Source organism: Apium graveolens, unplaced genomic scaffold (assembly GCF_009905375.1).
Source record: "Apium graveolens cultivar Ventura unplaced genomic scaffold, ASM990537v1 ctg7700, whole genome shotgun sequence".
Taxonomy (NCBI): Eukaryota; Viridiplantae; Streptophyta; class Magnoliopsida; order Apiales; family Apiaceae; genus Apium; species Apium graveolens.
The window spans coordinates 32,766-47,634 of NW_027420554.1; the positions used below are offsets into that span (position 1 = coordinate 32,766).

Consider the following 14,869-nt stretch of genomic DNA (forward strand, 5'->3'; position numbering starts at 1 on the left):
AATAAACAAATCAAGAGGACCTTATGTGTTTCGTGCTAGTGGACAGATTTACCATAACTTAAGCTCATTACTCCCACTAGCAGGTAAAAAGCCCCTGTTTGCCCAGCTCTACATATATGATACTGATCATGAGGTTAGTAATAGAATTAGCACACTGTGAAATCCAGAGAGAGGTCCCACTATTGACGAAAGTATTGTCCAGGGTCTGACACAAATGTTAGACGAGCATAGCAATTTGGTGAGATCTTATAGAAAAGCAAGAGATATGTTCGAAGAGCAACCACAAACCACTTTTCATTTGCGGCTACCTGAGGCCCGTACTAGGGATGGTAGACAATACAACATCCCAACGGAATCTGAAGTGGGGGGCTTGATAGTGGGTGAGCTCACCGAGAAAAAATTTGAGCGTGACATTATTGTGTGCCACCGTACTAAAGGGATTACACATATTGATGAGTTACACCCAAGCTATATGTCCATGGAGTATCCCTTAATTCATCCTTATGGAGAAGATGGCTACAGGCTGGGTATACCCTTAGCAGGAAGGGGCTCTCAAACTTCTAAATGACAGACACTAACAATGTGCCAGTATTATTGTTTTCGATTCCAACAAAGGTCCACTGAGGGGCATACCTTACTTTTAGCAGGACGCCTATTGCAGCAATATATAGTCGACGCTTACATGGCAGTTGAGCAAGAAAGGTTTAGGTGGGTTCGAACCCATCAAAGTGAACTCAGGACAGAATTATACTCAGGATTAATGGATGCGGTGCATCATGGGGACTCAACCAGGTCCACGGTAGGAAAATCAGTCATCTTGCCATCGTCACACACTGGAGGTCCGCGCTACAGGGCTCAGAATTACCAAGATGCAATGGCAATTTGTCGGTGGGTAGGCTATCCGGATTTTTCATTACATTCACATGTAATCCAAAATGGAAAGAGATTAATGACATGCTTGGCCTGATCAGTCAAAAAAATGACTCTAACAGAGTTGATATTATATGTCGAGTATTTGAGATAAAGTTGCAGCAACTCATACACTACATCAAAAAAGAACAGCCATTTGGTAAAGTCATGGCATGTAAGTTTGCTTTGTTTATAGCGTATTTTTTATCAGCCAGTATTTAAGTCCCAAATCTGCTTTATTTGTTTATTCTATTTTGATTGTATCAAAATGTTGGTGCAGGTTAATACACCATAGAATTCCAGAAAAGGGGTTTACCTCATGCGCACATCCTGCTTTTCTTATACCCATCAATGAAAAATCCTTCTCCAGAATATATTGACACCATAATAAGCGCAGAGATACCGGATATCAATGTCGACCATGATGCCTATAACGCGGTCAAGAAATCTATGGTTCACGGGTCGTGTGGTCAAGCCAATGTATCCTCTCCTTGTATGCAACAGGGAAAATGCACCAAATTTTTCCCAAAGAAATTTAATGACACCACCACAATTGGAGAAGATGGGTTCCCAATATATAGGTGCAGGAATACAGGAATTACTGTGGAAAAAAATGGCATCCTCCTGGACAATCGTTATGTCATCCCTTAGAACAGATATTTATCAGTCAAATTTGATGCTCATATTAACATTGAACTCTGTAACAGCGCAAGATCAATCAAATATTTATTCAAATATATTAACAAAGGCCCAGATAGAGCAACCGCAGTGATTGAGACCGCCGACGAGCGGGATGAAATTAAAGCATACCTTGACTGTAGGTACGTGCTATGTGTTGTAAAAGAAAAAAAAACTAACCTTTTTAAATTTATGTTAGAATATGTAAGTTTTATGATCAGGGAAGCTTTTCGATTTAACTAATTATAATATTTGCATACCTTTCATGTTTACCTTTATCAGGTACATATCAGCATGTGAGGCTTGCTAGAGAATTTTTCAATTCGGCATCAACTACAGGTACCCAGCAGTTGAGCGATTACCTTTTCACCTGCCCAATGAGCATACTGTTATATTTGAGGAAAGCAGGTGCATTGAAAATGTGCTCAATATGCCCGGAATAGAAAAAACAAATTTCACGGAATTGTTGGAGACAAACAGGAAGCATGAGGATGCCCGCAGTCTTACTTATGCAGAATTCCCCCAACACTGGGTTTGGAATTCCAAGTGTAAATTATGGACCAAGCAGAAAAAGGGGAATGCAGTTGGTAGAATTTACTTTGCACATCCGTCAAGTGGAGAACGTTTCTATATGCGCATGCTCCTAAATTTTATAAAAGGGAGCACATCATTTGAGTGCATTAGAACGATAAATGGTGTGACATATCCCACTTTCAAAGCTGCATGTTATGCTTTAGGATTATTGGATGATGACAGAGAATGGATAGATTGCTTATCTGAGGCCGCAGTTTGGGCAACAGGAAATGAGTTACGCAATCTCTTTGTCACAATGCTCGTCTTTTGCCAAGTTTCCAATGTACCAGAACTTTGGAAAAGTCATTCAACAATACTCTCGAAAGAAATGCTTTACTTGCAAAGAAAAAGGTTTCAGGTACCTAACCTACATCTAACACAAGAACAAATTGAGTCATATGCACTGGTTGAAATTGAAGGTATTATGCAAAAATTAGGCAAGAGCCTAAAGGACATAGATGGAATGCCACAACCAGATTCTTCACTCACGTGAGATTTATCAAATAGATTGCTGAATGAGGAGCTGGATTATGATCATGTTGCTTTGAAGATCTTGCATGAGAAATCATTAAATAATTTAAATCAATTCCAAAAAGGTGCTTATGACGCAATTTTACACTCAGTTCAGAATGATGAAGGCAGATTGTTCTTTATCAGTGGTCATGGTGGCACAGGAAAAACATTCTTATGGAATACAATCACTTCTAAATTAAGATCAGAGTCGCTGATAGTCCTTCCTGTTGCTACTTCAAGGTTAGCATCGTTGTTACTACCGAATGGTCGGACAACACACTCCCGATTTCGCATCCCATTGGACATAACAGCTGAATCTACATGTGAGATTAAACATGGTACGCAATTAGACAAACTTCTTCAAAAAACTTCTCTTATTATTTGGGATGAGGCACCAATGACCCACAAATATCGTTTTGAAGCTCTAGACAAGACCTTAAGAGACTTGCTAAGCACACGGTATGATAATAGTCGATCTAAGCCCTTTGGACGCCTTATAGTCGTGTGTGGTGGGGATTTTCGCCAGATTCTACCTGTTATCCCGCAAGGTGAACGTGCAGATATTATTGATGCCTCACTAAACCCATCTTACCTTTGGCTTCATTTTGAAATTTTTGAGCTGAAACAAAATATGAGGCTCCACAGGGAAGGGATTGAAGAAATAGAAGCCGAGAAAATAGCATCATTTGATAGATGGCTCTTGCAGATCGGAGATGGTTCCCTATACGAAAATCCAGCACAGGAACTGATAAGAATTTCACCAGAGTTGTGCAGCCCAACAACCGAGAATCCAATGGAAGGCATTGTCGGCGAAGTCTACCCTTCTTTGCTGGAAAATTATAAGGATATTGCATACATAAAAGAACGTGCTATATTGACACCAAAAAATGAAACAGTCCATGAATTGAATGACTTTCTAATGAACATGATACCGGGAGAAGGAAGAACATATCTAAGCTCCGATAGTGTGTGCAAGGTGAGTATTAAGGCGGATGATGATTTGTTATACTCCCCCAGAATTTTTGAATAGTTTAAGGTTCAGTGGAGTCCCAAACCATGATATATGACTTAAGGAAGGAACCCCCATCATGCTTCTCAGAAACTTAAATCAATCTACGGGTCTTTGTAATGGCACACGACTAATAGTCACCCGTCTAGGCAAGTGGTCTATTCGAGGAGACATAATTTCTGGAGCAAAAGTTGGTCAAAATGTTACCATTCCACGAATCATCATGTCTCCGAAAGAATCAAAATGGCCGTTTAAACTTAATAGGCGTCAACTACCAGTGGCACCATGTTTCGCAATGACAATTAATAAAAGTCAGGGTCAGTCTTTAAACCGTGTAGGTCTGTACCTTTCTAGCCAGGTATTCACCCATGGACAGGTGTATGTGGCTCTGTCAAGGGTCACTGGAATAGAAGGCTTGATCATTGTCAATGCTGATACTGAGGTGAAGGACCAGGCTCTAATAAAAAACATTGTTTACAAATAGGTCTTCGAGAACATTCAGGCGCCCACACGTGACAGATGTAAGACATCAGACCATGCTACCTCTTTTGTTAAGCATAAAATATATAACTTATTGCATCTGTGCATTTTTATGCTATCCATAGTTCAACTATAATACAAAAAAATTATATCGCATAGCCATAGGTAGCATTTAATATCACACATTGGCTAATAACCAAGGAACATAAAAATAGAATATTTTTAAGAACTCTAAGCAATCTTCACTCTAGATGAATGTTTAACAAATTGGGGTATTGTTCCATTGTGTTATTATTGTTGAACAAGTACTTCCATTCCCGACACTGTTCGCTCCGCTATGTTAAGGCACAACAGAATTTTAAAAAAAAATCTCTATACCATGGCACTACTGGTGGAATATCTTAGTGAGATGCATGAATTTAAATATTTTGTAGTGTTTCCCAATTTAAATATTCGGGCTGCAGGTGGAAAGCACATCAGAATAGGTGTTCCATCCAGCAACTTGCTCAGCCCCTGCAAAAAAAGTTATAAATTCTAGGATGTTAAATCATTTAAATTTGTACTGAGATATCAATCTTCCAGTTGCATCATACTGCACTCCCCCCGTAGGAATTATCATGTTTATATTTTCTTCAAAGTGCCAAACATGCTCTCATTCATGGTGCTAACCACACAACCAACATGCATTCATTCTGTTATTTTTATCGGTGTAAATTTTTTGCTTCAGAATTTTTTTTCCCATTGTTGATCAACACTTTTTCTCATTATAGGCATGTTTCATATATTAGCTCTACTGTCTCTTTTTAAAAGGAGATATGTAAATTCTGGGAAAATTTTGTTTGGATCAAAACTTTGGGTTGCTCAAAGATTGAATCCGCATATGAAATTTAGATAAAAGGGAGTTACGAGAAGCTGGCATGGGATATTAGACCTCTCCTATATTTGTACCAAAATTCTTTTATGTCTATTTAATTTCAAACCTTTCAGGTTCATATTGTTCTAGATAATCTGTGTTTTATAAAAAATGCAATGAAATATATTTTTTGCTAAGAGTGATGATTAGTAGATCTATTAGCCTAGTAGGCGGAGTTTAATCAAACGTTATTATTCATTTTATGGTTCTTTGCACTTAGTGACTTTATCTTCTTTTAGGCCTTTGCAATGACCTTTACTCCTGCATCTCTAAAAATTAAGTTTGTGGATTCTTGAGTTCTGCACTGTTACTAAATTGGCATGTTTATGAAATATATATATTTAGATCTCATATCTATACAATATAATGAAATCAAATAATATTTTAAAAATAAATATGCATACATTTATTATAATTCTACATATATTCATAAAAAATATTAAAATTTAATTATAACATTTATTTATGTCGTATACTTCATGTAGTGTCGTGTACTTGAAGGTTAAACACAAAACCGGCACTAAATCTTGACCGTGTACTTTCGTGTTCGTGTACTTTCGTGTCGTGTACTAAAAATGCAAACACAAACACTAAATTTTCGTGTCGTTTCGTGTCGTGTAAGTCGTGTCGTGTCCAAAATTCCCGGGTCTAGTTGTAACTAGAGGCCTTGAAAATTCTTAAGCAAGTGATTGCTTATGAACCCCATCTCAGTTTCTGTATAGCAATGTATGCTTGTAAGCCAGGCTTTTAGTGGAAGCTGGCTTCGGCAAAAATGAAAAAGCAAAAAAAACTTTCACATGCTTCTTTCAACTACTACTGTGAGTGCAAGAAATGTAAAAAGAGTTAGGTATATGTGTCATAAGGAGGTACCTTAAATTTCTCAAAAAGACAAGCTTCATGGGTTGGTTATCTCAAATTCTTGGTGAAGCCCAGCTTGCTGAACACCTCCTCACACTGGGCCACAACTATATATTATATGAATGTCAACAAGCGTATTAATTTGAAAAAACCCAGGGTTTCGCTTCAATTGAATGTGATTCATTATGTTAATTGTCTAAATTTTCATTTTTAAGTCTTTTATTCATTAATCTTGAGCCTGGTCTACCAGACTATCATCAGTTTGCATTCCATTTGGCCCCGGTCATACTTTATTATTTTCATTGTTTATCATAGAAGTGAAATCAATGTTTCACAATGTGCAATATACTTAGCCAATGAGGTATAGCAGATTAGCAGTTCTTTAAATTACAAGGGAATTTCATTTGGAATCCCAATCTACACTAGAAGTGTTTAATAGTAGCCTGCTGCATAATTTGTTATATTTTAGTGGTATATCAATCATTACAGAAGTGAATCTCAGACTGCAGCAATATGAAACATGTATTAGTAGGATTTAGGTTCTTGAGTGAATTTATTGAGTACCTAGATATTGTTCTATGTGAATGCTCGAGTTATGTGGACCTCATTAAAATTTTAAATTTGTAATTTTGAATACTTTGTTTGTGCTGAAATAACAAAGCTGCTACATATTCTGTTATTCTATTGGGTCTGTCAAAATGAATAAATAAAATTTCTGATTTTTTATACTATTTTTTATTTTTGGCTGGAAAATAGCGTGATAATATTTTAAATTTTTTGTTATTTTCTTGAAAGATTCTTCGGCGCGAAGCGCGGTATTTTCAACTAGTTAACTAATAAAATTAGATCAAAATTCAAAAGCATCATTCACATGATAAAACTAGACACTCTCATTTCAGGCTAAGCTATTAAACTTAGAAATCTCAATTAAAATTCATATCAAACACAACTTATAGATAACTAACAACATCAAACCCATTTCAAAAAAAAAGATATAAATAAATTATCCCCATCTCACTATTGCTGTTACACAAACATTGGTATACATAACTAGAACTTGATATACATAACCATAAAATAACAAGACAACTTACTTATTATTCAATTTATTAATTTCACCTATATTAAATCATTTTTCTACATCACTACTTGAAAAATGAAAGCATTTGTTGTCACAAAATGAATCTGAAAAAACTCAACCTTTCAATGAGATTTAATTCTTACTAATTTCATCAAAAATTTACAAAAGATATGTTAAGTGTGAGTAACACACGTAAACTATGCAGAGGGGGTGAATGGATAATTTCAAAATTATGAAGAACTTTTCCAAAAACTGTTTGCTTTTTTGTGTGTATGCTTGAATACGGAAATGTAAAAACAAGAACACATAGAATAACTCAATCTACTTTATAAAAAGTAAATCGAGCACTACAGCTCCAGAATAAAAATTTTGGTTTCAAAACAAACAAGTGATTGTTTCTTGTTTTCTTACGGAGAAAGAAAAGATGATTCTGTACGTATTCTTTTTCGCACTTATGGCTAATGAGAATGTGCATGATATATAATGCCTATACAAAACTAGTGTACATTCCCATTTTACACAATTACCCTTGAAGTGCAATGACGGCTCCAACAAACTACGCAGAGAATACACTGTGCAGGTGAGGACCCCCACTAGCCTTTTATTTTTCGTTTCAACTTCTCCAAGTTGAGTAGGTTTGCCATCTGTTATTGGACCACAGCCCAGTACGGATACTCCCAGTATTTGTCTTCACTTTCTTTCTGTCTTGTACCTTCATTTATCTTGCCGTAAAGTTATGTCGAGTACTTTGCGGTATGGCTGAGAGAAGTATGCGCTATAGCACAAACTCACTTCACGGACTAAGCATTTGGACTTTGTGATCTCAACACTCTACGGTATTAGATTTGAGGACTTCACGACATCCATCATTCTGACTTCTCAACATGGGGACTTAGAAATATTTCTGCACCTTATTTCTTCAAAGCAATTCACCCTGCTGCATGAAAAATTTGAACTTCTTCCAGGATGAATACCTTTAGATCCTATATACAATCTATTTGCTAGAAACTTTCTAAGCTGATTATTAACTTGAGCAATCAGAATAAACCTATCTACATGATAACAAAACAAGTACATTTGGAGACCTATACTATATTCCAGTGATAAATCTCACTAGTCCATGTAAGTGATAAATTATCTAAGTTTTTCTATATCATACTAATAGATGGATATGAATGATGATATACTACTTTCTCTTATCCCCTTTAGTTAAAATATTTCACTATAGGCTAAAAGATAACAAAAGTATTAGGCTTGTTTATTAGGGAGTATAAGGAGTATAAATTCTTGAATAAAATAAAATATTTGATAGTTAGACTTCTACTGAAAAGAAATATAAGTATGTCTTTTTAAGAAATTTGAATTTTATTAAAATCCATTTTATGTAATATATCAATTGTATAATAATTTCAAACTAGTTTTACTTTAATTATAAGGATTTTATTACATTTTTAATGATGATTTTTTTAAAAAAAGTTTTAAAAATAACATGCTCATTTTTTAACCAAATAATATGTATGTCGTTTAAAAGCTTTGCACGTCCTCACATATTTAAAATATATTGAGTTGGCCAACAATCATCAAAAACAAAAACAAACTCCAAAATAACATCAAATTTAATATACAATAAATTGTCAATCCATAACTAAATTCGAAATATATAAATTGATATAAAAAACCAAATTAATATAATTATAGAGGGACCAAAAGGAATATAAATGAATATTAGAATTTTAGATCATATTTGCTATTGTATTATAATGTGTAATTAAGGTTGGAGACCATGGAAAAATCGTTTGAGACGGGAACATAGAAATTATATAATCTTTAATTAGTATATATTTTATAATGTTATTAATCTTGCATTAAGTTTTCTTCTATCATTAACATATTTTCTCTTTTATATTTATATTATATTTGTTTTGTAATTTAAATATTTTTCATAATGGAATATGTTGTGTGCTACATAGTTGTATAATTAATGTTATTTCAATGAACAATTTTTTTGAATATCTTCCCTGCTATGTTCTTTACTACAATAATTTTGAAAATTTATCCTAACTATTTTCTAGTACCCAACATATATTTATAAGCAACTATGTGACATTAGGGTAAACTTTTAGAAGCAACCACATTTGCTATTTCGTAATTAGTCTAATAAGGAAGAATTTTTATGTCGCTTTTAATTATATAACCCGCAGATAATCATTTATATCCAAGTTGAATCATTTTTGTGTTGCATTGTAGATGGATAAATTGTTCCATTACCAATGTCACTAAAAAATTCATAAATTTTAAGTTGTGAACCGTTAGACCAACACCTCCTCTACTATATTTCTAGCTCTTTTTACGAATATTATCAAAGACTGGGGTGAGTGTGTTTAAGTTGTGAATTCCATTATCAACAAATAATGCATCCAAGAAAATACAGATGCAGACTATATAGTTTTTAAGTCAAAATAAAATTCTATGCATGATGGCTTAGAGATGAGAATATAGATATCATGTGTTAGTGGTATAAACTCAAGTACCACATCGACTAAATAATAAAAAATAATCTTTATATAGAGCTACTAGTTAACTCCATTAGTGTGAGACCTTTCGGATGTGTCTAAAAACAAATCCATAAGGGCTCGGCCAAGAATGGTATATTAAAGCTGACCAAGGCTGTTTAGCAAGCCCAACAAGTGGCATCAGAGCGAGTTTTAACGGTCTATAACAATCTCACATGGGCTCCCGCATGGGCCTAAAAAGAGGCAGGTGCCAGGATCGGTTAAAGAGGGAGGCGGGTGGGTCTTCTAGTATGGGTCTCGAGGGTCAGAGAGCTAGATGGACTTCTAATATGGGTCAAGGGGAGCTTGGTCACAGTTAAGCAGGCCGATTCGTCAAGTGTCGAGTTCGATGTGTGAAAAGAGAATTATTAGGATTTATCCCACATGATTTATGGGAGGAAAAGTTTTCTATTTAATAAGCAGTCAAAAAATTCCATTAATTTGAAGTCTTTTGGGACGTACCCAAAAATAAAATTGTGCAAAATTTGTGCAGGCTCACCCCAGATCGGACAATGTCATACTATTGTAGAGGTATATCTGTAGGCCAATATTATGTACAATTTCCTTGGTGATCCTTAACGATTAACATAGGTAAAACTATTGGTAATGTGCGGACTATATTCAAAGTTCAAAAGTATAATTTATTCATGAGGATGACTATATTCAAAGTTCAAAAGTATAAATTTATATATATTTTATCTTTTACAAATTCGTTAATTTAAATGTATCTCAACTAATTAATTACGTAGTTTTACGGGACTACATTTTATCAAATCTAAGTATTTAAATTTTCTAATTTATTAATTATTAATATCTTGCAATGGTTTAGAGTGCAGGTGTAATATCCGGTAATTCCGTAATTATTTTTAAAAATGAAAAATATGTGAAATTGATAAAGTCAGCTTTACGGATGACAATACTAATGTATGTTGTATAACCTAACTTGCCTCGTGTGAACTAGTTTATTTTTCAATTTGTTATGTATTTTTAAGTAATTATTCGGGAACCGGATCAGCCCGGAGGCTGGCTGGTAGCCTGAAAATGGTCATTAATCCCGAGGTATCTCGTACGCCTATATGTCGTTTATAAACACTTCGGGGTTTTGAAATTATACATATCATATTAAATTAGGGAACTTTTTGTTTTTTCAAAATGAAACTTTTTCGGTATTTTGGAAGCCCCATAATATTTATACTTTTACCTCATATAAATTTAAAAATTATTCAAAATTTTTGTTGTCCTTCGTATTTCTGTGTTATTCATAATTTTTGGGACATTTTGGCATATATATTGTAATATTTATACAAGTATATTTTAAAATTCGGAATCGTTATTTTTACAAACAATTTAAAACTAAATAACGATATAAATTGATCCTTAATTGTAATTACGGGATATAATTTATGGTAATTATAAATTGTTTTTATCAATTTAATTAATTAATTAATTCAGAAAAATTTCAGAAAATAAAAGAAAATTCTGAAAATTCTCTAAAACTGTTCTTGAATCTTGCTTGAGAATGAAACTATGATTTGGAAGTGATTACGAATCCAAAACCTAGAGTTCTTGTAACCAGCTTGATTGGCTTGAAGAGCTCTATCAAGTTTCTTGCATCAAATCATGTGGAAAAGTGGTAAATCTTCCATTTAAAATTAGGGTCTTCGTTGGTTATAATCCGAATTGGGGCTTTCTATTTCTTCAATCGTTTGATGGTTTTGATGTTATACACAGCTTCGTTTCATTATAATTTTAATTGGTTTGCCATTTTAACATTCAAGCATGAGTTTGACTAGTACAGCTAACTAGTGTTTACTTCTAAATTTGTGTTTCGATTATTTTAAAAATATTTCTCAACGATCCAACCGTATGGATGTCAATAAATATATATATTAGTGATATAACCAAAATTTCATATCACAATAATTTTATTTGATTTGTCATTTTAACAGTCAAACATGAGTTTGACTAGTACACCTAACTAGTGTTTACTTCTGAATTTGTGTTTTGATTATTTTAAAAATATTTCTCAACGATCCAACCGTATGGATGTCAACAAATATATATATTAGTGATATAACCAAAATTTTATATCACAATAATTTTATTTGGTTTTTCATTTTAACAGTCAAGCATGAGTTTGAATAGTACAGCTAACTAGTGTTTACTTCTGAATTTATGTTTCGATTATTTTAAAAATATTTCTCAACGATCCAACCGTATGGATGTCAATAGATATATATATTAGTCATATAACCAAAATTTCATATCAAAATAATTTTATTTGGTTTGTCATTTTAAAAGTCAAACATGAGTTTGACTAGTACAACTAACTAGTGTTTACTTCTAAATTTGTGTTTCGATTATTTTAAAAATATTTCTCAACGATCCAAACGTATGGATGTCAATAAATATATATATTAGTGATATAACCAAAATGTCATATCACAATAATTTTATTTGATTTGTCATTTTAATAGTCAAACATGAGTTTGACTAGTACACCTAACTAGTGTTTACTTCTGAATTTGTGTTTCGATTATTTTAAAAATATTTCTCAACGATCCAACTGTATGGATGTCAACAAATATATATATTAGTGATATAACCAAAATTTTATATCACAATAATTTTATTTGGTTTGTCATTTTAACAGTCAAGCATGAGTTTGACTAGTATAGCTAACTAGTGTTTACTTTTGAATTTATGTTTCGATTATTTTAAAAATATTTCTCAACGATCCAACCGTATGGATGTCAATAGATATATATTAGTCATAACCAAAATTTTATATCAAAATAATTTTATTTGGTTTGTCATTTTAAAAGTCAAACATGAGTTTGACTAGTACAACTAACTAGTGTTTACTTCTGAAAATGTGTTTCGATTATTTTAAAAATATTTCTCAACGACCTAACCGTATGGAGGTCAATAGATATATATTAGTGATATAACTAAAATTTCATATCACAATTTTATTTGGTTTGCCATTTTAACAGTCAAACATGAGTTCGACTAGTACAGCAAACTAGTGTTTACTTCTGAATTTGTGTTTCGATTATTTTAAAAATATTTCTCAACGATCCAACCATATTGATCAATAGATTATATATTAGTGATATAACCAAAATTTGATATCAAAATAAATTTATTTGTTTGCCATTTTTAACAGTCAATCATCAATTTGAGTAGTACACATTACTAGTGTTTAATCCTGAATTGGTGTTTCGATTATTTTAAAAATATTTTTCAACGATACAACCGTATGAATATTAATAGATATATATATATTAATGATATAACCAAAATTTCATATCAAAATAAATTTATTTGGTTTGCCATTTTAACAGTCAAGCATCAGTTTGTGTAGTATAGCTTACTAGTGTTAATCTTGAATTGGTATTTCGATTATTTTTTAAAAAGAATTCAACGATCCAACTGTATGGATGTCAATATATATATATATATATAAGTGATATAACCAAAATTTCATATCAAAATAAATTTATTTTGTTTGTCATTTTAACAGTCAAGCATGAGTTTGACTCGTACAACTAACTAGTGTTTAATCTTGAATTGGTGTTTATGTGGTGTTTTAAATAAATGCTGACATTAATATGGTTGGATCATTAAATAATACTTTTTTTAATGAGGCTGCTGGAACGTCGGAGAAAGGGCGAGGCTGCTGGAACGTCGCCGATTTCTGGAGATTTTCGAGATTCCGGCAGACCTTCAAGGCGACCCGCTTCGTTCTTGCTGACCCGACCATGACCCGGACGTGCAACCCGGTTTCGATTTGATTTGCCCCAAAACGAATTTTTGAAAAATGTTTTTAGAAATTGTATTATTTTGGATTATGTTACTAATTTGATTTATTTTAGAAATTAGTTTTAAAAATAGTTTCAAAATCCAAAAAAATAGTAAAAATAATCTATTTATTTTCAGAATAAATTGATTATTTATTTTCGGAATATTTTCCAAAAATATTTTTATTAATTTATAATTATTTAAATTAATTAATTATTATTAATAATTAATTGATTTATTTAATTAATAAATAATAAATCATTTGAAAAATTTCTAGAAATCAGGAAAATTCATTCAAATTAGTTAAATATTTTAATTAATTATTTTAAATAGTTAATTAATTTATTTAATTAATTTAAATGATTATCTGATTCAATTTTGGATTTTAAATGATTTAAATAATTATTATTCGTTTAAAATAATGATCTGAATGATCTGAAATTGATCAATGAATCCGGATAATTGATTAATTTGATCCACGGTTCATTAGTTAATCGATAATAATTATTTGAGAGTCCGATAAATGCGAAAGTTGAATTAATAGTGACTCGAATATTATAAAGGACTCGATAATAATTAATTCAAAATTTAATTTTAATCATAACTTTTAAACCGTAAGTCCAAACGAGACGAGACGAGTTGCGTTGGATTCCTAAAATAAGACGAATTATTTAAAAATAGTTTCGAATGTAAGTTTCCTTTCGAGTCAAGGACGGGTGTTCGACAAGCTTATTCGACGAGTTAAAAATGAACCGGAAGTGGGAAACGAGACCCGATTTCGAAGGCAAAAGTATCAGAATAAATAGTTTGATGAATTGAATAATAATAAAAGAGTCCTATATGCTTATATATTTATGTGCTTATCTGCATTACATGCTTATGTGCATACCTGTAGAGTCAATAAATTAAGTGGATTAAATGTGATAACATATGGGTTACGTATGGATAGATAATTAATGTTGAGACGTATAATTACATCAATCGAGTTATAGTTGGTTAATTTCAATAGTCTTTTATGTTAATAGAGACGAGTAGACTCGGAGAGGGTCTGAGCAGAGCCTAGTGGATATACGTGCCAGATGGATAGCCTAGCATTAAGATGAGAGTAGAGCGCAACTGGTCCAAGAGGGATTATTTAAATAATGATTAAGGATCAGAGAGGCAACCAAATAAGGCAAGTATTCTCCCCTATTCTAAGTTCAGAATAGTTAAATATTTTATAGATACTTTTAATTATACAATTATTCCTCTGATCTACATTCGCATTATGATATTGTTACTCATGTTAATATCTTTCAGTATAGCGAGTACTTCTTATCTTAATCTTGACAGTTGTATTCATTTTATTATCTAGCCTTTACAAATATTTTTCATATTATCTTGTGATATCTTGCTATTGATTACATGACTCGAAGTCATACCCTCACTTTGAGAATTATGTGTTGAATAAATGAGAAGGGTTAACGGAGATGAACGTGAAAGTGTTCTGATTGTACCGG

At 32.5% G+C, this 14,869-nt stretch overlaps 1 protein-coding gene across 1 annotated transcript; it reads left to right on the plus strand.

Annotated features, from left to right (window-relative positions):
- Positions 1-1,260: 1,260 nt before the first annotated feature.
- LOC141704304 (uncharacterized) lies at positions 1,261-4,166 on the plus strand. Its single transcript, XM_074507551.1, has 4 exons — positions 1,261-1,475; positions 1,927-2,649; positions 2,818-3,649; positions 3,747-4,166. Exons 1-4 carry the CDS (start codon positions 1,261-1,263, stop codon positions 4,164-4,166), a joined length of 2,190 nt encoding a protein of 729 aa, XP_074363652.1.
- Positions 4,167-14,869: the final 10,703 nt, after the last annotated feature.

Excerpts from the sequence above, each read along its gene's own strand:
- LOC141704304 (XM_074507551.1), top strand. The coding sequence starts at position 1,261 with ATGAAAAATCCTTCTCCAGAATATATTGACACCATAATAAGCGCAGAG. Across the intron at positions 2,650-2,817 it reads CAACCAGATTCTTCACTCAC|TGGTCATGGTGGCACAGGAA; the intron begins GTGAGATTTATC and ends GTTCTTTATCAG. Across the intron at positions 3,650-3,746 it reads GCTCCGATAGTGTGTGCAAG|GAAGGAACCCCCATCATGCT; the intron begins GTGAGTATTAAG and ends ATATGACTTAAG.